The sequence below is a fragment of the Elephantulus edwardii genome, unplaced genomic scaffold, assembly GCF_000299155.1.
Source record: "Elephantulus edwardii isolate Elephantulus edwardi_28Jun2011 unplaced genomic scaffold, EleEdw1.0 scaffold00048, whole genome shotgun sequence".
Taxonomy (NCBI): Eukaryota; Metazoa; Chordata; class Mammalia; order Macroscelidea; family Macroscelididae; genus Elephantulus; species Elephantulus edwardii.
The window spans coordinates 16,178,246-16,201,792 of NW_006399798.1; the positions used below are offsets into that span (position 1 = coordinate 16,178,246).

General features: G+C 37.2%; 1 protein-coding gene across 2 annotated transcripts in view; it reads right to left on the reverse strand.

Moving 5' to 3' along the window:
• Window positions 1-23,547, reverse strand: part of HELZ (helicase with zinc finger) — a 204,882-nt gene that overhangs the window by 134,686 nt on the left and 46,649 nt on the right. For both annotated transcript variants that reach the window (XM_006886268.1, XM_006886267.1), the window contains exons 4-10: window positions 17,894-18,018; window positions 17,479-17,535; window positions 13,226-13,277; window positions 11,432-11,507; window positions 8,516-8,714; window positions 7,966-8,073; window positions 6,650-6,944 (exon numbers count right to left, since the gene is read on the reverse strand). In XM_006886268.1, coding sequence (XP_006886330.1) covers window positions 6,650-6,944; window positions 7,966-8,073; window positions 8,516-8,714; window positions 11,432-11,507; window positions 13,226-13,277; window positions 17,479-17,535; window positions 17,894-18,018 — 912 coding nt within the window. The remainder of the gene's footprint in view (window positions 1-6,649; window positions 6,945-7,965; window positions 8,074-8,515; window positions 8,715-11,431; window positions 11,508-13,225; window positions 13,278-17,478; window positions 17,536-17,893; window positions 18,019-23,547) is intronic.

Sequence of the window (23,547 nt, forward strand, 5' to 3'; positions counted from 1 at the left end):
CTAAAAGTATTCGAGGTTTTAGGAAAAGGTATATGAATAATAGTCCCTGTTTACCCATGTTACCTATACTGCTATGCAGGGAGCTCTGATGGCTGTAGGGAGCTGCACTGCTAACCTCTTTGGCAGTTCAGGAGAAGGAGGGGCCATCTCCTTCTATGTGACTTGAGGCCTCTAAAATCCCCCTGGAGGGTCAGCTATGAGTTAGTGCCATCTTGATGGTAATGAATGAGAGTGATAAAGCTGCACAAGTTCAATATCAATTTTCTTAGAAGTGTGTTCCATGATTTCAAAGGTGAGCACAACAACCTTAGAATTACTATCAAGCAATGTTAAATTTTATTCCTTTCTCTTCTAAATACCTATAAACACAAAGAGTTAGAGAAACACAAGTAGAAACCTGGGGGGTTGGAAATGTAGAAATCTGAATTTAAAAAAAGAATTAGTGTGCGCCAACATCAAGTCTACTCACAAGTGAGTTAAGTCTTTAAATCTGGTGTCAAAAAACAAAGTGTGGTGAGTGACTACTGGGGGTGTACTTTGTAAAAATCATCCTCTTTCCCTGCTATATTTGAATTAGTCCAACTTTTGCCGCCAACCCTCTCACCTGTAAAAGTTCATATTAAACGTGTTTATCACCTCCCTAACTCACAATGCTTAGGGGCACTGTGGTCTTGAGTGTCACCCTTTAAACAGGAGGAAGGAGAAAGTGAAGGCAGCAGCCTGGGAGTCACAAGCCATGATAACCACGACCACTGGGACTCTCTCTCCCTGCAGTGTGACGGCCTGCTAACGTCTAAGGCAGCGCCTTAACGTCCCCGCCAGGGAAGCTAAGGCCGCTCCTCCTTGGTACAAACTTTTCTTCAAACTACATTAGGCCAAAATGAAAACATTTCAGAAAGGTGAAAAATGTGCATGAGAGAGGATCAATGTTTATGAAACCGTTCAGAGATTCAAATTCTTTAGGGAGCGTTTAAGCACCAACTTGTCCTAATTCCTTTACTACTGAATCTCCAGCAAACCAGACAGAAATTATAACACCTTTAGGAGAAATAACAACAATGAATTTATTACCTAGAAATAGGCACAAAGACTTAAAGGATTCCTAAGAAAAAGCTAAGATAAAGCATAGTTAATCTTTTGAAGATAACACAAGGGAAAGGTTATCAGTGTCAAAAATAGGATTCATGTCTGGAATGACTAGTGTGATGCATTTCCCAGCTTCCCTCGGCCTTCAGATCACTGAGAATAGCTATGCTCTCATTTCAGGCATTCTTTCTATTCTAGTAAGGAATAAAGAAGCCCAAGAGTTTGTTTTCTCTTAAAAGTGTACAGTCCAGGGCACTTGGAAAGAATCTTTAACAGTTCCTGGTCAGTGACTACAAAGAAAAGGGGGAAAACACCCTATGCTTTCCACAGTCAGAAGCTGGCACCTAAGAGTCAGGCGGGCTATGTATGCTAAATATGGTGTTTCTTAGAAACAGCTATATTTACTTAAGTCTTAAAGGGAATGAAACAAAATGCTAATTCTAAAATCAGACATCACACTCTTCCATGAAAAATATTTTGGTCTTTATCTTTACAAGTCTTGACTGGGACACTAACAATGCAAGAAAATCCAAAGCAATTCCAAACTACCACTACAGCTATCCCCTTCAATAGCCTTTCTGTAAAACTGCTAACAGAAGTATGATGAACTTTTTTTAACTTCATGGTGTTCTCAGTTCCTGTTTGGTAGCCCTTCAAGGAGGCTAAAAGAGGAACAAGAAGACCATCAGAAGGAGTAGCACAGAATTTTAGCCTGCATCTATTCAATTATATTTCTTATTTGTGGAAAAACATGATTCTTAAAATGTCTTTTTCTAATGCTTTTCCCCCCTAATGCTTTCATGAGCCTATAAAATAATATGATAAAAGTAGGTATCTAACTTCCTCTTAATTAACCTGCAACTGTGGGAGTTTAAGATCATTCTTCTGGGGAGCTCTGGTGGCTTAGTGGTAAGGAGCTGCAACTACAATCCCAGAGGCGCACGGTTTGAATCCACCAGATGCTCTGCCGGGGAAGGAGGGACAATCTCCTCCTGTACCAGTCAGATCTGATTTGACGGTACACTCACACAAAAATAATAAAATAAATAAATAAAGATCATTCTTCTATCATACAAAGCTTCAATGTTAATCTGTTAATATTCTGTTAGACACAAAGGGGGAAATGTAGACTACAAAGTTTTCTGATTTAAATATTAAAATTAATTTTAAATATCCAGCTTCCAGACATTCAAAGCAGAATTGCAGATCAATTGTTCTATCTTTGCCAAATAAAATGTTTCCATTATTCAAAGCTGTGTGTTTTCTAAGCAAGAGAGGGAAAGTCAATAGTTATTAGATGCCACACACTTTTAAGAGTCAATTCTTAACTTTTTAAAAACCCTACAACATCATTTAGTACATATACCATCTTATTCTCAACCTGAATCTCGCAAATGGAAAACACTAGTCAAAAATCAAAGTCAAGGTTATGCATATTCCTTTAGCAGTTTACAGAACAGCTATAGAACAAGCAGAGAAAACAAATTCCACAGCTTGAAATAGAAGTTTGAATGCTTTAGACGTCATAACTGGGGAAAGAAAAAGAAATTGAGGGGGTTTTCCCTTCCTTCACTTCAAATTTGTATTTATTACTTTAAGTAGATTTTTATAGTTCAATACCTTAATTAATTAAATATCTGCTATATAAGCTGATTTTGTTTTAAAATAACTATATACTACTAAATAAGATTTAACAATCAAGTATGCCAAACACTAAGAGCCTTTAATTATTAAGATTCACTAAATATGCAACAAGTTATGTAGCATTTTCATTAAGTTTTAGTACACAGAATATTAATTTCTGGGAACATCTATTAATTGTCAAGGAACCTGGTTTAGGGAACTGGACCAACAGTCAGTCCATAATGGTGGAGCCTTGCAACTGTAGAAATGTTACCAGTTTCAATTTACAGATAAAAATTTCCTTAAACATCAAAAAGCCAATGAACTCCTAAAGGTATTTCCCATTCAAAGTCAGTTCCACACCATCAATAAATTTATGGGCGGAGAAATCTATTCTGATAGAATTTACAAAAGTATCAAAATTGTATAGAAAAACGAAAGAGTCCAGACCAGTTCGATACCCAGCTGCATTTGGTACACATGTTCCTAGAGAGACACTTTCCTCCTAATTCCAGGCCAAAGACCAAAGTTGGCTGACTGTGAGTTAAATGAACCAGGCTGTTCCATTTAATTGTCACCAATTAAATCAAGTGGCAATCTTGCTCTGCCTTTAAACATTGTACACACAAGAATTCCATAAGGATACAAAATAAGATTGATACTTTACATTTTATTATTGCTAAATGCTTTACAAAAGTGTGATTTTGCACAAATCCTTTGTCCTTGAATTTTTTTGCTGATAAAAACTTTGTGAAAATTTAAAAAACTAACACAAAGATGGAAAAGTTCTATACTGTTTATATCCTGCCTTCTTTAGAATTCTGTTAAGACTCTGTACACATTAATGGTGAAACAAAGGTAATAAATAGGAAAACATCAAGAGTTACACATATATGATACTCATTTGAAAAGGGCAGGGAAAAGATAGATCTAAAAGTTAGCACATCAGATCAACTGATTTAAGTGATAACCAAAAAAAGAAACCTCGGCCAAATATTATCTAGCTCACTTAAACCTAGAATGAAGTTTTCTTTTATAATGTTCAAAATTTCCTATCAGAGAAAAATTTTGTATATTATGTATTGTTTCTATTTTTCTTCTGTTGTTGAAAAAACAATTTCATTTTATGAGTCTTAATGTTTCCAAATTATTTTTTAAATGCTTATTTTTTTCAATTATTTTCTGTAACTATTTAAAAGTAAAACTATCTTCAATAGGCAAAGACATCAAACTGCAAAGAAGTTGCTAAAAAAAGACATCATATTGGTTGTACATAAAAAGTTCTTATCATCATTCATTCTATTTAATCTGGATGTAAGAAAACATATTATTATATTTTCAAACTGATATATTTAGAAATAATAGAAATGAGACTATTCTCCATGTACCAGGCTCAACACACCGGTTGTCTGGCTGTGGAGGACAAAGGTGATGACAACATGAGGTGACAGGGTGTCTGACACTTGGTGAGCCAGGAGGGTTGAGAGACTCTGGCAGCAAAGATGAATCACCACCCCTAGTTTCTACATTATGACGATTTCACACAAGTGACTCGGTCTTTTGAACCTAGCCATGCTGATAAGCGAAGAGTAGATGTACTACTTGTGTTACACTGCTAAGATCCATAGATGCTGGATGGCCTTAATATCTCAGGCATACATCTCCACTTCAGTCCTTCTGCTAGTTTTGATTCCAGTCATCTAAAGGCTAATTTTCAAAAAGATAAAAAATTTAAAAAACCCATCCTTTTATACCTTATACCTGAGAGCATGGGATACATGTTGCTTTCTCTTTATAATTTAAATCTACTTATGATTTTAAAAATAGTTCATATTAGTCCCAAATACTAGTCAGTCCCTAGAAGCAATGGACTAATAACTCTATCTACAGGGAGTTTAGGTGTCCTAAGCCGTAGGGAGCTGTGCTAGTGTAAAGTCCATGAAGCTTCGAACCCGCCAGTAGCTTTAGCAGAAGGAAGATGGTCAAACTCCTCAGATATAATTTACAGCCTCTGAAAACTTAATGGACAATCAGCTAAGTCAGTTTCAACTCAACAACAATGAAGTGGGAAGAGTGTCTCTATTGTTGTTAAACAGATTTTGACTCAAGTTACCGAATAGGAAAGAGTAGTACTGTTCTGAGTTTCCAAGGCTGTAAATCATTAGGACGCAGATTGACACATCTTTCTCTCATGGAGCAGCTTCTGCAGTTAAGTGGACTGAGGGTGACATCAAGGCTCAACTGCATAAACAGGGACAACTACAACACAGAGCCAAACCCAGTCCACTGCGTGGTCCTGTAAATAAAGTCCTACTGGAACACAACATCCATTTGTTTACAAATCGCTCTTTCTGCATCTAGAGTTGAGTAGATACAACAGAGATTGTGTGTACAGTAAAGTCTAAATTACTTATGGACTTCTGTAGAAAAACACTTGCCAACTTATATAGTATTAGATCAAAGAAAATTATTTCTATTTGGCTACAGTAGTTAGTTTCTTCTCAACCCATTGCAGTACTGATGATAAAAATGCATGCAAAAGAAAGTAAACAAACTGAGTAGAAAATAAAGGAAAAATGTATTTTGAGCAATACCAACACACACAGGTGGAATCATCCAATTGTTAAATGTGAACACTATTTTAACCTCGCCAATACTCATGCTAAGAGAGAGACTTAAATGTACCTGTTACGTATAGAAAGTAATAGCATTTGTGCATGAAAATGAAATGATTTCTTCGAATTTCTTATAAACAGGATCCTGTAGTACACAGGGAAACCTATTCTCCACAATATGGTTACATAAGTATATACAGCTCATAAACATGAAGTATTTGTTAAATAATCAAATGCTTACTAAATAGAACAAATCATACAAAAAAAATCTAACCAAGAGTCAAAGAAATGCAGATTGACAATTAAAAGGCCCTTCTTCACTCTGTTGGACTTTGGCATAAAATGTAGGTATAGTCAATTGCATGACAAGTTACCCAATAATTCATCTACTTCTACAAGTGCCGACTTTAACACCTTACATTAAAGCCTCATCCCAATAATTCATCTACTTCTACAAGTGCTGACTTGAACGCCTTACATTAAAGCCTCATTGAGAAAACTCTTTCCAAAAGCACAGGGCAGGTCCTATCAGGTCACTCTGGTTTCCTTCATGCAATGAAAGTACAAAACTAACTTTAAGAACTTTTTTTTTTAATTTTGTGTGCATGTACCGTCAAATCAGATCTGACTGGTACAGGAGGAGATTTTTCCTCCTTCTCCAGCAGAGCATCTGGTGGATTTGAACCGTGCACCTCTGGGATTGCAGTACACCTTCTTGCCACTAGGCCACCAGAGCTTACCAACTTTAAGAACTTTTATATAGGTCTTTTCATCCAAAAAGAATGAAATATGCCAAGAGGACATGCTAGTTGTTGTCTCCTGCCGTCCATTCAGCTTTTACTCATAACAACTCCATATACAACAGAGGGAAATCTTGCCTCATATAGAAATTGGTATTACTGTTGGATGCACAATTACCATTAACATGATATCCTCCCCAAACTAAGACTGAAAGGTGTTACTACATTAAAATTGGCGTGTTTTGAAAATGAAGTTGGTAGATGAAAGCAGATCTGATTATTCATACAAGTGTGGGGAACCTCAAAACAGGCTTTGCATGATAACTCTATAAAAGAGGCAAACGATACTAAGCATAATATTAAGTACTAATAAGTTGGGATTTTTCCTTTATTATTCCCTCTCTATCCAAAGATAGTTTTAGAAGTCAATACGTATCTTTTCAATTAGCAGTAATCATGTTCGGATAAATCTCAATGGCTGGTCACATATTGCCACTGCACAAAACTGATACGTATCATTTAATGTTGCTATTAAACTGGTTTTTAAAACATCATTATCAGGTAAAAAAAAAATCTAAATATTACCTTCTGTGGAAGCTGCATCAATCATTACTCTTTGCATGAGTACTGGTTCCAATCCGAAGTCGAACACTATGGTTTGGCGAAAAGTTCCAAATATTTCTGTGTTAAATGCTATCCCGACTTTATACACATAATGATCTAATCCATTCTGGGTCTTTTCTCCTATCCATTCTTGACAGTTCTCTGGGACTTCTTGTGATACCTGGGTAGTACTATCCCCGGCAGATATTGCAACGATACTAAAATGAGGACGATGAGCGTCATAAAGCAACGCCACCCGATGCAGCATTCTTGCAGGCTACAAAGAAGTTAAGATAATCCTGTGAGTGCAAAATCCAACTCTAACGGGGCTCTTTGACGAAAATATTCCTACAAGAGACTTTTCTTTCATCCATGCTTCTAAAAAATGTCTTAAAATATAAGTTTTGTGCACATAGTTTATAAATAAAAATTACTATTATTTAAAATAATAGCACTTAAAATTATATATTTATGACACATTACTAAGCTCTCTGCTTCCTAAGGTGTGGTCATCCTTCCGGTGGCAGATGCAATCATCATGCATGACCACTAACGTCTAACTTTCCATAGCCTTAGTCTAAATAAGTTTTATCTGGCCCTAATTAGGAGGTTTTCACAGGACAGCAATTACCTTCAAAAGCACTGGACTGGGTTCAAGGCTAAATCTACGAACTCCTGAACTTGTCATCCCTAACTGCAAAAGGTACAGTGGGAAAATGTTATCAAAAAGTAGACAAAACTTTTCCATTGCACAGACACTTCTGACTTAGCATCTTTCTTAAATGTGAACATCATAATTAAAAAGGCAAGCTCTGCAGAAAATTCCTCTTGCACTAACAATCAACTCTTAACAGAATTTATTTGATCAAATATAAAAATAGTCTGTAACTATGTTAAGTATTTTAGAACAGCAAAATTAAACAATTCAATTTTTACTAAATTATATGCCATGAACCCCATTCTATGTTTCATGTTTAGAAAACTGGAAGACAATTTAAAAAAAAATAAACAATCAAAACTCTAAAACTTATTAATAAATATACTAAACCACCATGAAGATCTTACTGCAAAGTCTAAAAAAAAAGCCTTATGTTTTCATGTTGTTGTTAGTTGTTAGTCATCATATTTTTAAATTCAAATATAGAAATATATAGTAGCACAATATGGGGCCTATTTTAAAAATGTACTTATAGTAACATTATCAAAGTTCTTTCAACACAGAGATTTAAAGGGTGAAAAAAAATAATTCAAGAAACTAGGAGAACATTTACCAAAATTAAATGGCACTAGATTCATACCTTACAGGTGAGAGCAAAGGTCCACGTCTGATGAGATTTTTTGGTGTTGACGGTAACTGATAGATCAGGGCTATGTTCTACCTTTACTCCTTCTATACACTCGCTAAGCTGAAAACAGAGAGCAGGTAGTGTTACCTTTCGTACTGCTAAAAGCACAAACAAAAACTACCAATATGATAAATAAATATCAACATTAGAAGATGAGATCAAGCTGCGATTTGACAAGCTATTCTACACACTCATCTTCAGTTATCTTGACAATAAAAGAACAAAGTTAAAAACAAGAGAAAAAAAAATCCCAAACAAAAATGACAGTCAAAAGACATTCTGAAGACAAATTAACTTGATACCTGCAAATATCTGAGCAGATTTAATTCTTCTCTTTAAAATATGTCCACATTAGCTACTAAGAATATCATTTTACCAAGAATCAAGATTTTTCACACAGAAGGGAAAAAAAAAGATCAAAACAGAGCACATAATCAAGTCAAAGGTTCAAACAAGTTCACTGTTCAAAACAAACAAGCAAAATAAAATATCTCTTCCTCACCACTTTCTCTGGAGATAATGAATTCATCCACTTTTCTATCAAGGTTTCCATATAACTGCCTGAGAGCTGTTTATTCTCATTTTGCTGTTTCAGTTTTATCAACCGTGAAGCGTATCTTTTCTGCCATTCTGCTAGTTCTTCCTGGGAATGTGCTGAAGTACACTGGGCACCATACCTACAAAGTCCTTGTTCTAAAAATCTAAGTAGAATAGAAAAGATTGTTTTATCATATACCTTGCTGAAAAGATGAAAAGATTAAATTCCAGTATATCTCTTTGAATTCAGTAACAAAAGCAAAAAAGCATCATCTCTTGAAAATTATATTTATCACACTGTCTTTGACAAAAGAGGAAAAAGTGATTTAGAGAACATTTGTAACAGTTAATCAGAAGCCACAACCCCTCACATTCAGACTGCTTTCATTAGAATAAGAGATCCTAAAGCATGACATATTTATGACTCTCACCCCAAAAATAGCATTGAAAAAGTAGGCATCTCCCTCTGAGATATAACCAATCTATTGGACAATTCCTATTAGAGTAGAATTTTTATAAAGCAACACTGACATCAAGTGGCTTAGTGGCTCAAACACAGGTATATCCAACTTCCCAAAACGATATGGAGCCTACAGAAAATTTCCATGAACTGGCAGTTTTATTCTATTAAATTATTATTGTATTAAGGGTCGTATTTTAAATCCTAAAACTTACTGATTTCATGTCTTTTACATTACTATTACTATATTTCATTCAAAATACTGTACTATTTTATTTTGCTTCTAATTTTAAAGAAATTTAAAATACGTTTTCTATTACAAAGCCATGAGTTAGAGGAGGGGTAGAGTGGTAGAGGAATGTGGCATCAGAATTGGTGGAAGGGTCATAAACAAACTGCGTCATGCAGATGACACAACCCTGCTTGCTGAAACTGAGGAGGACCTGCGGCACTTGCTGCAGAAGGTCAAGGCCTGCAGCTTCCTATATGGATTGAAGCTCAACATCCAACATCAAGAAAACAAAGATTCTCACCACTGGGCCAACTGGCAGCATCAGTATGGATGGTGAATAGATTGAGATAGTTAACAGTTTTAGTTTGCTTGGCTCCACAGTCAACACTCTTGGTAACAGCAGCCAGGAAATCAAGAAATGAATTGCATTGGGAAAGTCAGCTGTGAGGGACCTCTCAAGAGTACTAAAGAGCAACGACGTCAGGCTGGAGACTAACGTGCGCCCGATCCGGGCTATAGTCTTCACAATTACATGCCATGCATCAGAGAGTTGGACAGTCAATAGGGATAATAGAAGGAGAATTGATGCCTTTGAGTTGTGGTGCTAGAGAAGACTGTTGAATATACCACGGACTGCTAGGAGAATAAACAGGTTCATCCTGGAGAAGGTGAAGCCAGAATGCTCCTTGGAGTCAAGGATTCTGAAGCTTCGTCTGATATACTTTGGGCATGTTGCAAGGAGGAACTGGTCCTTGGAGAGGGACATCATGTTTGGCAGAGTGGAGGGGAGGCGAAGGAGAGGAAGACCTTTGGTGAGATGGATCGATTCTGTGACAGGAGTGGTGAGAATGAGTGCATTTGAGATGGCTAGGTTGGCACAGGACAGAACAGCGTTTAGGGCTCTTGTACATAGGGTCACTATGAGTCGCAAGCAACTCAATGGCACATAACAATAACAATAGGTAAAAAAATCACAAGTTTTCATTTTAAGTTATTTAATGGTTCCCCAAAGCTTGTAACCTGGAAAATTTGTCAACTCAGTGGTCTAAATGAGATAAACACCATTTTAATAGTTTTTTTAAAAAACTGTACCCTCTCAAAGCTATGGATGAAAAAGTTTTAAACACAACAAAAACATTTAAAAAACTGTGACAGATCCTTGCCAAAAAAATGTAACAAAAACTACAACAAAAGAAATTTATTAAATTTTTCAATTTATTTTACAAAATATTTTACAAAATATACAGATAATAGGAAATGCAAAATTAACCACAGCACAACATAAGTTATTAAATGGCTCACCACACTTGAAAATTTGAGATTTTCTGAAGCTTTTTCCTGGCAATCCAGTCTTAGAAGTTATTTATTAAATTTTCTTATGATTCCAAAGATAATGACAATACAGTTTTTATGGTTCTGTACAGTAGGTTTTACTGAGTCAAACACTTCTCTATCACTTTGTTTAAACAACTTCTCTAAATAGTAAAGGTTTTCTATTCTAACTTGGAATAAACATTTTCTCCTAATTCCTTTTCAGAGGATTGTGTTCTATCCCTCCAACAAGGTTCCTTGTCTTTTTTTTTTAAATCTCATTTCCTTATTTCTCTTACATATCAAGTCAATCTTAGCTTTTCAGCCACCAAAATAACTTATCAAATTTTCTTAATCAAAACAAATTTCTAGAGCAATAAAAATGTATGTCTGAAATCACTAGTTATTACTTAAAGAATCAATTGAAAAGCTCCCTTCTTAAAAGTTGACCTTAATTCTTTCTATCTTATCACACACAAATTTTTAAAGTTAACCATTCAGATATAAATCACTCAAAAATTCTGTAAAGATAACAAATTATCTTTGTTTCCTTGCCAGGAAACTTACTAACCCAACAGTTTTTCATGTGACAATTGTCACTTTGATCGCCAAATCCACGAAGAAAATGTCAAATAAACAAACGACCTGGTAAATTTTTTATCTTTGTTATTTAACAATGGCCTTCTGGTTTGAATGGAAAATAAAACATTTTACTCACTGTACATTTTACTTCTCTTTTTACACTGTGCTTATTACTTCCTTATATATTATTATTTTTGAAAAACATAAAAGAATCTATTCTTTGAACAAAGACATGACATTGGTTTAAGAAAAAAATTCCTAAAAAAAAAAAGAAAAAAGAAAAAAATTCCTCTTACCTTTTACACAAAGTATATTCCTCGCTGCTTGTGATTCCCCTGGGCGGTGGGCGGAAATGCCAACCATTACAAGAGCCTAGAGAGTAACCAGGACATAGTCTTATCATTTGAGGCTTGCTAGTGATTGATAATTTAATGTGTAAGAAATACTATACCCCATCCACAACACATCCTTTTAAATGAGGTAAAAATTTTAAAAAGATATGACAGATTTGCCTCTACCAAAAAAAAGTAACCTAACCAACTGAGTTAGATCAATGAACCCCAAGAAACTTGGAAATAGTAAAGAAGCAGTTATCCAGTGGTTAAATGAAGTTGACTACCCCAAATCTATCCCTGCAACTGGTCGGTGGACATGTCTTTCAGGGCTGCTTCTTTCCTGACCACTAAAAGGGGAAGCTGGCATGGGGGAAGCAAGGGATGCTTCTACCAGGCAATTTGTAGTTAAGTGCCATCAAACTCAGAGCGACTCTACGAACAACACTTATGAGCCCTGTCATTTCATGCACCGTCCTCAGTCTCTGATATGTTCACGCCCATCATTACAGTGACTTCATCAATCCATTTTGAGGATCTTCCTCTCTTTTTTTGGCCTTCTATCTTTCCCAGAATGATCACACACACACACAGCCCCCACCCCAGACTGATCCCTTCTAACAACATGCTCAAAGGAATTTAAGCAGTGAAAAATTATTATATCCTCGGAGAAGTTCTTGTATAATAAATTCTAATATTGAATACCAAATATGAAACAACACATTATCACCCATGTTCCCTAGGATTTAGCTGATATATGTTCACTGTAAAAAGAAACCCTTTTTGATAATTAAAATAAACTTCAAAAAGTTGAACGCTAAGATGATCGCTAAAACAGTACTTGTTTATTGCTTTAAGATACTAAGCAGAATAATGCAGGAGACAGAAGTCTCCAGTTAGAAAGGGTGGGCACGGCCAGGTTTCCAAAACCCTCACTCACAGTCCTCTCCAACCTCAGCAGTCACCGAGGGTGGGGTGGGGCGCAGGGTGAGAGGATATTCAGCCATGTCAAAGTCAAAGCTGTTCTTCATCCTTAACTTGCTGTGTAACTTTGGGCTAACCTTCTGGACCACAGTCAGTATGAGTTTTATCACTTACAGTAAAAATGGAGAGCAGGTCTGAGATGCCAAGACACGCCCGCCTGAATAACAGTACACAGCAAGCTCTCAAGGAATGTTGGTTTCTCTTCCCTTTTCGATTGCAGCAGCAGGAGAGATCATAAACTTCAATACTAAGAGAACTCAGCTTACAGATCAGAGTTTTAAAGAGTTGTAGTAGGATGGGGGAAACTTGGGATGAGAGAAGCCTCCCTCTGAGATTTTAAAAGACACCCCCATGGAGGCCAGATGAACGAGTTACCTACCGTTGCTATGAACCATCAAGCAGAACTGACTAGCTGACCCGCCAGGGGTTTTCAGAAGCAATAAATCACAGAGGAGGAGACTGCTCATCTTGCTCCCGTGGAGGAGCTGGTGGATTTGAACTGCACACCTTTAGGAAGGCAGTGCCACTCCTTACCACTAGGCCACGGGAGCTCCCTAGAGTTACCTACCACACCTCCATTATTCTCTGAGAAAGGGTCAGTGAGAAATTTGTCTGCTACACTATTTCTTTTTTTTTTTTTTATATTTTTCTTGCATCTCCACATACATCTTCCATTATTCAGGACACTTTCTCCCAGAAACCAACTGGGAAGACAGAAAAAAGCCAAGCCTGAAATCACAACCATACACAACGTCACACGGAGTATGCACTTACCATCTTCTAGGTCTTCCACGCGATATCCACAGAGGGCGTTAGTCGTTGCTGTCTGCAATTTTTCAAGGGAAAGACATTTTAAAAATAAGAACTGATGCTGAAGTCAATGTGGGAATTTTCAAAGAAAAATTGTGGAGTATGCATGCCCAGAAAATCTTTAATAAATACAACTCAGCAAATTTTTTTTCTCTGTAGTTTATGTTATACTGTATTTAAATATGGAAATGCGTGTGGTCTCCTTAAAAATGGACGGAGCGCCCTACATAAAAATCACCTGGTAAGAGAAGAGTTCATGCCCCCACCCCCACCTTCAGCTCTATAACAGAAGCGCCTCCCATTCGTTATTTATTTTCCTTTATCTCTTCAGAGTCCCTAGGCTGTAACTATGTAGACAGGTAATTTCTCTCCTGCAGAGAACAGTGTACCACCATTTCAAGTCCTGGGAGCATTTCTTGCCAAGTCTCCCTCGACTATGAACTGAGTCCTTTTCCCACTATGGAGTCTGCAGCTGGGGATCCACTCACTCTAACTCCTTGGACTTCACAGCCCTTCCTTGCTGATGAACCCCTGGTCTGCCCTTTGACTCTAACTCTGCCTTGGCCTCATGTCCTCAACTGCAGCTCAAATACTTTTTCCTAACTATTGTGCAGCACTTTATATGACACACTATTCTTAGCTATGTGAGACAACTGCCTGGAACTGCCTTTCAGCATTCTTGCACAAAGCAGCATACGGAGCACATGATAGGTGCTTAGAAAATAATGATTCGTTCGAAATACAGTGTGTCCAAAACAGAAGTGATCAACTGGACCTAAACCTGATCTTCCTTCAGTTCCTTATCTTCAATTAATGGACTCCATCTTCCCTGAAGACAGTCAATCTAAACTGCTGAAAGCAGAGAGGAACTGTTTCCCCTTCTCTCCTGTCTCTGACTCCCTATTCCCATTGCCACTGTTCTAGTTAAGATTATGCCCAAGCATCTTGCTCATCCCTGAACCAAGCAGTTATGTGTCAGTCTGACCAGTACCAAGTCACCTCTGGTCTTTATTAGTCCCCGTTACAGTCCCCACACTCCTTCCTCGATTGCTCCTCACCCCAACCGCAGAGAGTTCATCTTGCCTTCCCCTACTTGTACTTCCACTACAGCACTTACTGACTGCAAATGGCCCTACGTCCACTTTAGTTATGTGTCTCATCTAACTGTCCCACCCAATTGTTTCTCACTGATTCCAGTTCTCAGGTTTCCAAAACCTATAGAACCTTCAACAGCACAGAGCTCAGTAAATGCTGACCTGACTCAGAAGGGAAACATTATCGCCAGATGAAATTGGGACGGACTTGTAGAATAGAAAGCAGCTTACAAACGCTATCTGGGTATAACAGAAGTAACAGTATCACTATGATTTATTTTGCTTGATGCAATGGAATACTCTTGGTTGAGCTGGAACTAAACACCTAAAACTGTTTCTACAAGAAAATGTTGTGATTCTCAGTTAAGTCATAAACTGCTAAACCACAACCCATTCTTTTTGTAAAATAAGGTTCTGGATATAAAGAATAAAAGCTAACATAGCAGGAGTAATTATTCACATCATAAAGATGTCTTTAGCGTCTACAAGCAAGGCCTACGTGCCAGTCCGTACTAGTCCTTAAAATATAATGACATTGACATGGATAAGAAAGAAACATTTATTTCAAATATGAAAGGCTTAAATTTTTGTTAATATATTTAACAGAAGAGAGGGAATAAAATGTATTGCTCAGAAAATTAAGCCTCAAGCATTCTTCACCTCCCGAAGAGAAAAACACACGGTGTGCTTCACAAGCATGACGCCCGAGCCCCTCAGCCAATGTGCAGAGCGCATCCGTGCTGACACCACAGTTCTCAGGCTGGGGAGTCCCACCACAGCACTCTCATCAAAAGGGAAAGGCTGTATCTGAGCCGGCTATCTGGCTACTGTTGCAGCTTTTAGACTGCAAAGTGCTTTTCTGCTTGTGGGTTGGTTTTCTGTTTTTTGTTTTTTCAATTTTGCTTTATTTTGAACAGTTTTTTAACTTGCCCAGAGCCCAAGACAAAAATGCAGTATCAACTAGCTACGGTCTCCCAATCTGACATCCTCAGGAAAAAGAGCTTAAGATCTCACTGCCTGAACTTTTATTAACCCACAATCAAATCCATAAAGATGCCTTAGATGTTACCAAATGACAACTGATATTTTTGTCCCCCTTTAAAAGCAGCCTTCCCTTCCATTCTTTCTCCTCATCCCCTGAAGTTAATCAGTTAAATGTCAACTCAATTCAAATCTTGAATAACAAATCATTACCAGTTTTAAATGTGTCATATGTAATAACAACTAGAAGCAGTACTGTTGAACTTTATCTAAATTGATTGGGGGGGAGCGGGGCAAGGGGTAAAATTATTCACTGGCCAGAAAGACTACTGGTCATAGAAAAGGAAAATTGCTTAAGAAATTTGAGTCGCTTCTTTCAAAGGTATAGTCACAAAGTAAGAGTCATGGATTCAAGTGATATTTCTGCCTGTATGTGTAAAAAACACTGTAAAGCATTAAAAAAAAATTAACCTATTTGTGTGTGGTTATCAGATATAAAGCTGACAATTCAACTGAAGCAATAAAAGAACGAAGCCAAAATCTTCATAAAATGAAAGGTTATTTTATTTTATGTTACATGAAAAACTCTACAACATTTATCTTCCTTCACACCTTTAAAACTTTAAAACCTACATATATATACAAGAAAGGAGATGGCTTTGAAGTTAATTGGCGCTTACCAATTCTGGGTAAATCACAATTTACACAAAGATGATGACAATTTAAAGAAGAAGAAAAAAAACCCTCATAGTAACAAAACAGTTTCCTTCTCCAACTTGTGTAGTAATCCACAGTGGCTTAAAGTCGTCTTGACGCACTTGTTCGCTGGCGTGAGCAGACACGTAATAGGTTTGGAATGAAAACGTACTCCACAGGTCAAGGTTCTGCCCAGTTTACATTCTCTCAGCCTGTCAGGAGCTGTACCTTCTCAGGGCCTGGTGTAGTAGCAGCTGCCTGATGCCCGACCACACAATCTAAGGTGATTTTCCTATCACAGAACACTTACACTTTCCTCCCTCCACAGCACTTCCCTCAATGGGAATTACGCCTAACATTACTTAATTATTTGCCATCTCCTCCCCACATCCTAAGCTCCCAGAGGACCAGGACCAGGGGTATCGTGCTCAGCACTGCAGCCCAGCACTTAGCACTGTGCAGAGCACACCCGTAAGGGCTCAATTCTTGAATAAATGAACCAACCAATTCATCACTTAAATGGGCGCCCATTTATAACAGCTGAAAACAGAGCCTTACAATGTATATGCCTTGTACACGCTTCTATCGTTCCAGCTTTCCATGTGTCCCAGTCCTGCACAAGAACGCCCTGCTAACTGATTTATCCCATCTCCTAAAAACTGTCTTCAAATCAAACTTCCCTGGGTTGAAAAGCTTGTAGACTGGCTCACATTTTCTAACACTCAATGTCAAATAGGAATCGACCCTTAGCTGAACCCCCTGCTGATGTCTAAAGCTGTAAATCCCAAGAGAGGAAACTGTTCTTCTTCTCCCTTGAAGATGCTGGTAAGATTTGAACCACCAGAGAGGCACAGCTTTTGGGTCAGCAGTGCAGCTCTCTACGCACAAGGCCACCAGAGCTCATTGCATTTTCTAATAACTAGAACTGACTAACAGCTAACGTTTTCCAATCACCCATTTGCTGTCCAGAAACAACTAGTTAGAATCAGAAAGAATTCTGAGTAGCAAGCTCCTTTTAAAAATACTAAGAGGCAATGGTGATGGTTAAAAAATACTCTCAAGTAAACATGAGAAGTTAACGTGGGTAGGGAAAACTCCAGCACTGGAAAGACCACCAGAAGAGAATCAATAATGACAAACTATGAGGACTATATAAACAATATCACTGAATGATTTGTGCAGAAACTTTTAAATAGGAACTAACACAATTTCTTTTTTAAGTCGAGGGCAGAGACCTGAGATGGAGAGAGAACATAGAAACGAATGGTTCCCAGGATGAGACCAAGCTGTGTTCCAGGAAAGGTCATGAAGTCTTCATTGCCTCAACCTGCTTTACAGCCCTGCCTACCTGGCAGGTGGCACAATGCTTTCCCAAGTTTCAAAACAGAACACTTACTATGCAGACTGAGTCGAATTCTTCCCCCACGGGTGCGCTGAAAGTCTTACCTCTGTTTCTGTGAGAAGTGATTTTAGTCTTGTCAAATCTTTTGTTACCATTCCATTCTGAATAGATGAATAAAAAAGAGAAAAAAATAAATTAGTATTCCAGTTCTTTTCGGTTAGAGGTTTAGCTGAATCCCTCAACTGTTTTCTCTAGAAAGAAAATTACTTCTTTGAAATATCTTCAGGTTTTTAAAAAGTCTCTGCAATCCTGACAGGAATTATCACAAACTAAAATGATCCAAAAGTTAAACATTAGCTTTGTTTAAGAAAAATGAGTATCTCAAGACACAAGAACTTCAATTCCAAATAGGAATAATCAATGAAAAACACATACAAAACTATTTTTCCCCACAGTCATGTCTAAGGAGTCTGATAAGATTCCATTTTTGGGGCTGCAAAACAGAACTCATCAACGTACCAGGGACTCTCCCGACAGTGACGTGGCAAGAATGCTGGAGACGGGCTGGAGCTTTCCTTTCAGCTGCAGGCAGCAGAGCGCTGTCCGAAAGGCACTGTCTCCTTTAGCCAGCCCTTCTCCCAACACTGTCACAAGAAGAACAACCACTGTTAGCCATGTGACATTCAAGATACATTTTCCTTCTTTTTTTTTATTTTTTTTTTTTACATTTTCCTTCTTTTGTTTCAAAACTTTTTATTACGATGTGAATTCAACTATGCAGAGCCGACCGGCATTCCATTCAACCATTCGTAAATATTTTGTCATGATATTGATTACAGTCCTCACGATGGATCATCAGGCTTCCTACTATGTCTCAGCGGTCTTGCTGGCATCCATCCCTCCATCCTCTCCCTACCCACCTTAGGAGTTTTATCTTTGTGTTCTAAGAACCGAGTGCCTGCCTGGTTCATCTTATAGATCTAGTTTTTGGCTGGAATTTGTGCCACAGGGGAAGTCGAGTTCCAGGCTGAAAGGGGAGCTAGGAGCCACAGTCTCGGGAAGGAGGGGTAAAAATATACTCATAACAATTACCAATTTATTCAGTAACATAGAACTGTTAAGTAATAAAGAAAATATACTCCTATCTTTTGGCCCCAATAAATTATTTTCACAATGCCATTGCACTACTCCCTATTTAAATCTGAAAAAGAACATTTAAGTACAAAGTCTTGTGAATTTATACTAAAAGTTAATCTAACATAGGATAAGCAGGGGAAGGAAGCTTAATCATTGGATTGCACAATTTGATAGGTGGAAGGAGGAGTAGGTAGAGGAAATGGGAAAGATTCAGTGTGAAAAACAATATATATGAACTTTGTAAGTAAACCAGTATAAAAGAAAAAATTTAGAAACAAAAGTCAATCTAGCATAGTAAATGCCTACATTTTAGTTTGTAAAATTTCATCACTGGAAGAAGAGAGGGAAGGGGTGGTTCGTAAGTTCAACTAAATAAACATTTTTTATTAAAATACTAACACATGATTTCTTATGTGATAAACAAAAATCCCAGGAGGAAAGCAATGTTTCAGTTCTGTCCGAGTCAAACATAGTCACCAAAAGCACAGGCACACAGCAGAGCCAGCCCACCACAGGCAGGGAGGACCACAGCATGAGCACAGGAAACAGACTTCATCGTAAAGCTCGCTCTCAGCTAGGATTTCTGGATAAATGAAGATTGACCCTGTTTCTGACTATGACATGAGACCCTGTCATTAACATGAATAAGAATAGAAACTTCAAGTCTCTGCAGTCAATATTCCTAAAACAATTAAGAATTAGAGTTTATAGGGTGGGGAGGGGAGGAAACTTCGAGGTCCCAGAGTTTGGTGGGCAGAGAGTGAGTGGGTGAAGCAATGGGGGGAATCCAGTGGGACCTGAAAAAGTAAGTAATGGTGGGCATGGATCAATGGAGATTTAAATTTGAAAAAAACACAATGTATGGAAACGATAACATGAAACAAAATATAAATAGAGGAATGTGTAAATTACAATATATATAAACAATGAATATGATTTTTGTATGTACACCAAATAAAATTTTAAAAATAAAAAAAACTAGTGTTTATCAAAATCTGTTTAATCATCATAGAAAAATGCTAATCAAACTGACTCTGTGTGTTTAAGATTCAATACATGCAATACAATTACAAGGCGTATGTTTCCAGCAATAAAAAGGATACTAATTTTTATGCTGAACCATTTGAGGTGACTTTTTACAACCACTGCTGATGGCTCAACTAGTAAAGCAATCTGTATCCTTATTTTTACAGATTCCATTATTAGTATATACACTTTAACTTCTGCAAGAAAAAAACTGCTTAAAGAAAATATTATGGGTATCACATTTTCTTTTCTAATCATTTTCAAGATGTTTCTTTAAAGCATCAGTATATCTCTCTCATTGCCATCGAGCTGGAACTGACTGCTAACTGACCCTCAGGTGGGCTTTCAGAGGCTGCACATAAATTTCAAGGAGACTGACCATCTTTTTCCTGCAGAGCAGACAGTGGGTTCTCCCTCGGAGTTGCTGGTAGATTTGAACCATCAGCCTTTGTTTGCATGGGCAGCACAACTCCCTACCAAAGCTCTGTAGGCATCAGTTAATATACTGCATATTTAAAGTCTGCTGGGTCTGTCTATATTATTTTGGTTGTAATGAGTATATACTTATATTGTTCCTTTTTTTAATCACAAAAATAACAGAGCAACATTAATAAAATTCTATATAAAAGTAAAATTCACCATAAGCTCACCATTCAACGAAACAATTTTTATTTACGCATATTGTCCTCCAATTTTCATCAATTCTGCACTTTTACATGACTATAATTGATAATAGTATTCTGCTTTATTTCTCTCAGTACATTCAATAAGCACATTATAAGAGTGTGTTTTTTTCATGCTATTAGTTATATGTTTCATTAAGTGGGTATATTAAGTTATTTAACCACTGCCTACTATCTAACTACTACCTACTCCAGAACAATTCTAATGTTTAACTATTAAAATTAACAATGCAACACTCACTTATAGGCCCTTTATGGAATAAGATTATTAAATTGAGAGCTGCACAATGTTTGTATTTGATTACTATGGAACTTGACTCAATTACTTTTAGTTAAAGCTAACCTCTTCTTGACAGCTATGTTACAGATATTTCGTCTACTCAACTGTCCTTAAATGGTCCCAGGAAGTGAATAAGACCAAAAAAGTATTATTAAGAATATCCTAAGCATCTTATAAGATCCCAGAGTAAACCTACATTTCTCTCCAAAATCTTGATAAGAAGAGAACTGACCTGCAGGAATTGGAAACGCTTTTTTAAACAACTGCTCAAGATTAGATCTCATTTTTAATACCCATTTGGGGGTCATGTTCAGTTAATATACTTGGGACAAGTTTAATACATGAGACCATACTTGTTTTTCTTCCATAGTTTTCCTTTAAAAATAAATGAAAATAAAAGACCAGATTGATAGCATTGTAATTTAACTTGCTATTGGGGCATTCTGTCTATAATTATTGGCTTTTTTGGGAAGGAGCACAGTTCTTCACATAGGATCCTTCAAGACATAAACCAAATGACATTTAAAAGCAGCATTTGGAAGAAGGTGTATTAGTATTCTTTCTTGCCAAAAAAAAAAAAAGGCAAACAATTTTTACAAACAAGATGTTTGAACACCCATTAGTTGGAAAAATCTCTGTAAAATACTATTCAGACACCTTATATAAACCCCAAAAATCTGTGAAAGGGGTTTGTAACACATCTGACTTTGTTTGTTATTACTATTTAAGCATACCACCACCTGTGGTTGATTTATTCTTAATTTATTGTATTCCCCCCCCCCATTCTCCTGAATAATTTCAGCTTCTAATAACTAAACTCTTAACATAGCAGATACTGAACTAAATTCATGACTAGTTCTCAGTGCTGCTTTATAATGTTTAGAAGGATGAGGTAGCATCTAGGGAAGGCCTACTTATACAGGAAGCTATGCTAGATAATTAACACAGTCTTCATCACACTTTTCTCAGGCAGCTATTTTCACCTCCATATTCTGGGAGAAGAAACTGGTGTAGCAAATATAAGTGATCCAGGTTCTAGCAGGAATGGCTACTTTTCTTTAAAGCACTGTACTAGTTCTATCTCATTTGATCCTTACAACATATTTACACTTTTGTATTTTACAGATGAACACTCTGAGGGCCTAAAAGATAAAGTGACTTCCCAAGGTTATAGCTGAATAGTTTTAGGAATGAGTCCCTGCATTTGGGCGCTTACGAGTCTGTCTCAGGTGGAAGCCAAGTTATCTGGATTAACAGTTCATAAAGACAATGTTTAATACTTTGTTATGGTGAACAGACAAGTGTCTTAAAAACTACCTAAAATGCAACTATGAGAAAAGATGAGTGAAGAAAATCAAACACCTACAGAAATTATTAGTCCAAAAGGCAGGTGCACAATACAAATCACTACTTGGAAGACCAGGAAAACTAGATGGTACCTGTCTGCCACTCCTGACTACTCTGATCAAGACCCAAAATGCACTAAAAAGAATTCTAGAAAAACATACAACAAACAGTAAGACCAAGTAAAACTAAGACTAGTACAAACAACCTGCAAGACTCTGGCTCTTGGAATTGGGCCCAACCCCAGGAGTTGGCATGCAGCAAAACAACAGATCAGACTGCCTATAATGCACCGTAACTCACAAGGGCACAACTCTCCTCAGAATAATCAAGCACACCAAAAAGTGATCCCCCAGCAACTGCTCCAAAAAAAACCCTCAGAAGGCAGGGATGGGAAGGAAAGGAACACATGTAGAAATGGGGAAGACAAGGACAAAGAGGGAAAAGCACTGTTACATTTTCACCCAATCCACCATTTAAACACACTTCCACACACCCTCTTACACGGAGCATTTCAAAGCAGAAAATAAATGTTGATGAAATATGCAATTCTTTCCGCAAAAATAACTTCTATTAGGCTTGACAGACTGGAGCTACCAAAAGTAGAAAATATTTAACAATTAAAATATAATTCTCTTGGTTTACAACAATAAAGTTCATCTCAAAACAAACTAAAGCTCTTTATAGTTGACTCCCACTAACATAAACACTATAGGACAGAGCAAAACTCCCTTCTAGGTCTCCAAGAAAGCACTGTCACATCTTCCTCCTGAGCAATGGTGATGGGTTTGAATCTTCCCATTAGCAGCTGAGGACTTAACCACTTGTTGTAGAGATTTGTTTGGTACCATAGATTGGGGACCGTTTCCCTTTCTGAGCTGGTAGCAGTCAGAATCGGCCATCCTCACACTGCATCTGTTCCTTTTACAAATCCTTAATAGCAGATTTACCCAGGGCAATATATAATTTGATTTCTTAGCTGCTGCTGCTTCCATGAGCCTTACTCTTCCCTCCCCATTCATCATGATGCTGCTAATTGGTCCAGTGGTGAGGGGTGTTTTCTTTATATTGAGATTAATTCATACTGAAGACTACAGCCTTTGATCTTCTTAAGTACTTCAAGTGTTCACTTTCATCTAAATGTGCCACATGCATATTAAAGGTTGTTCTTGATCTTCCTCTAATCCGGATGCAGTGCTCTCCTTATAATCCAGTGTGTCAGATTATTTGCTCAGTATATAGGTAAATAAGTACTGCAAGAGGACACAAGTAACACATAAATTTTTCCTGCTTTTTAACAATGTAGTATCCCCACTGAGTTAGAAGGATTGCTTCTTAGTCTATGTATAGGTTGTTCCTGAGTAAAAGTATAAATGTTCTAGAACTTCCCTTCTTCACAATGTGCTATTTGTTATGATTCACATCGCCTTTTACCTATTTAATGAAACGCTGGTAAACATCTTTCTGGTAATCTCTGCTTTTTGCCAAGATTCATCAGATATCTGTAATAATATCCAACATTCCATGTCCTGTTTGAATCTCTGGTAGTTTCTTATTGCTACACTGCTGCAATCATTTTTCAATTTCCTTCAGCAATATTTCACTTGTGTATAATACTGGACCAATCGGTAGCATCAGGATGGATGGTGAAGAGATTGAGATTGTTCACAGCTTCAGTTTGCTCGGCTCCACGGTCAACACTC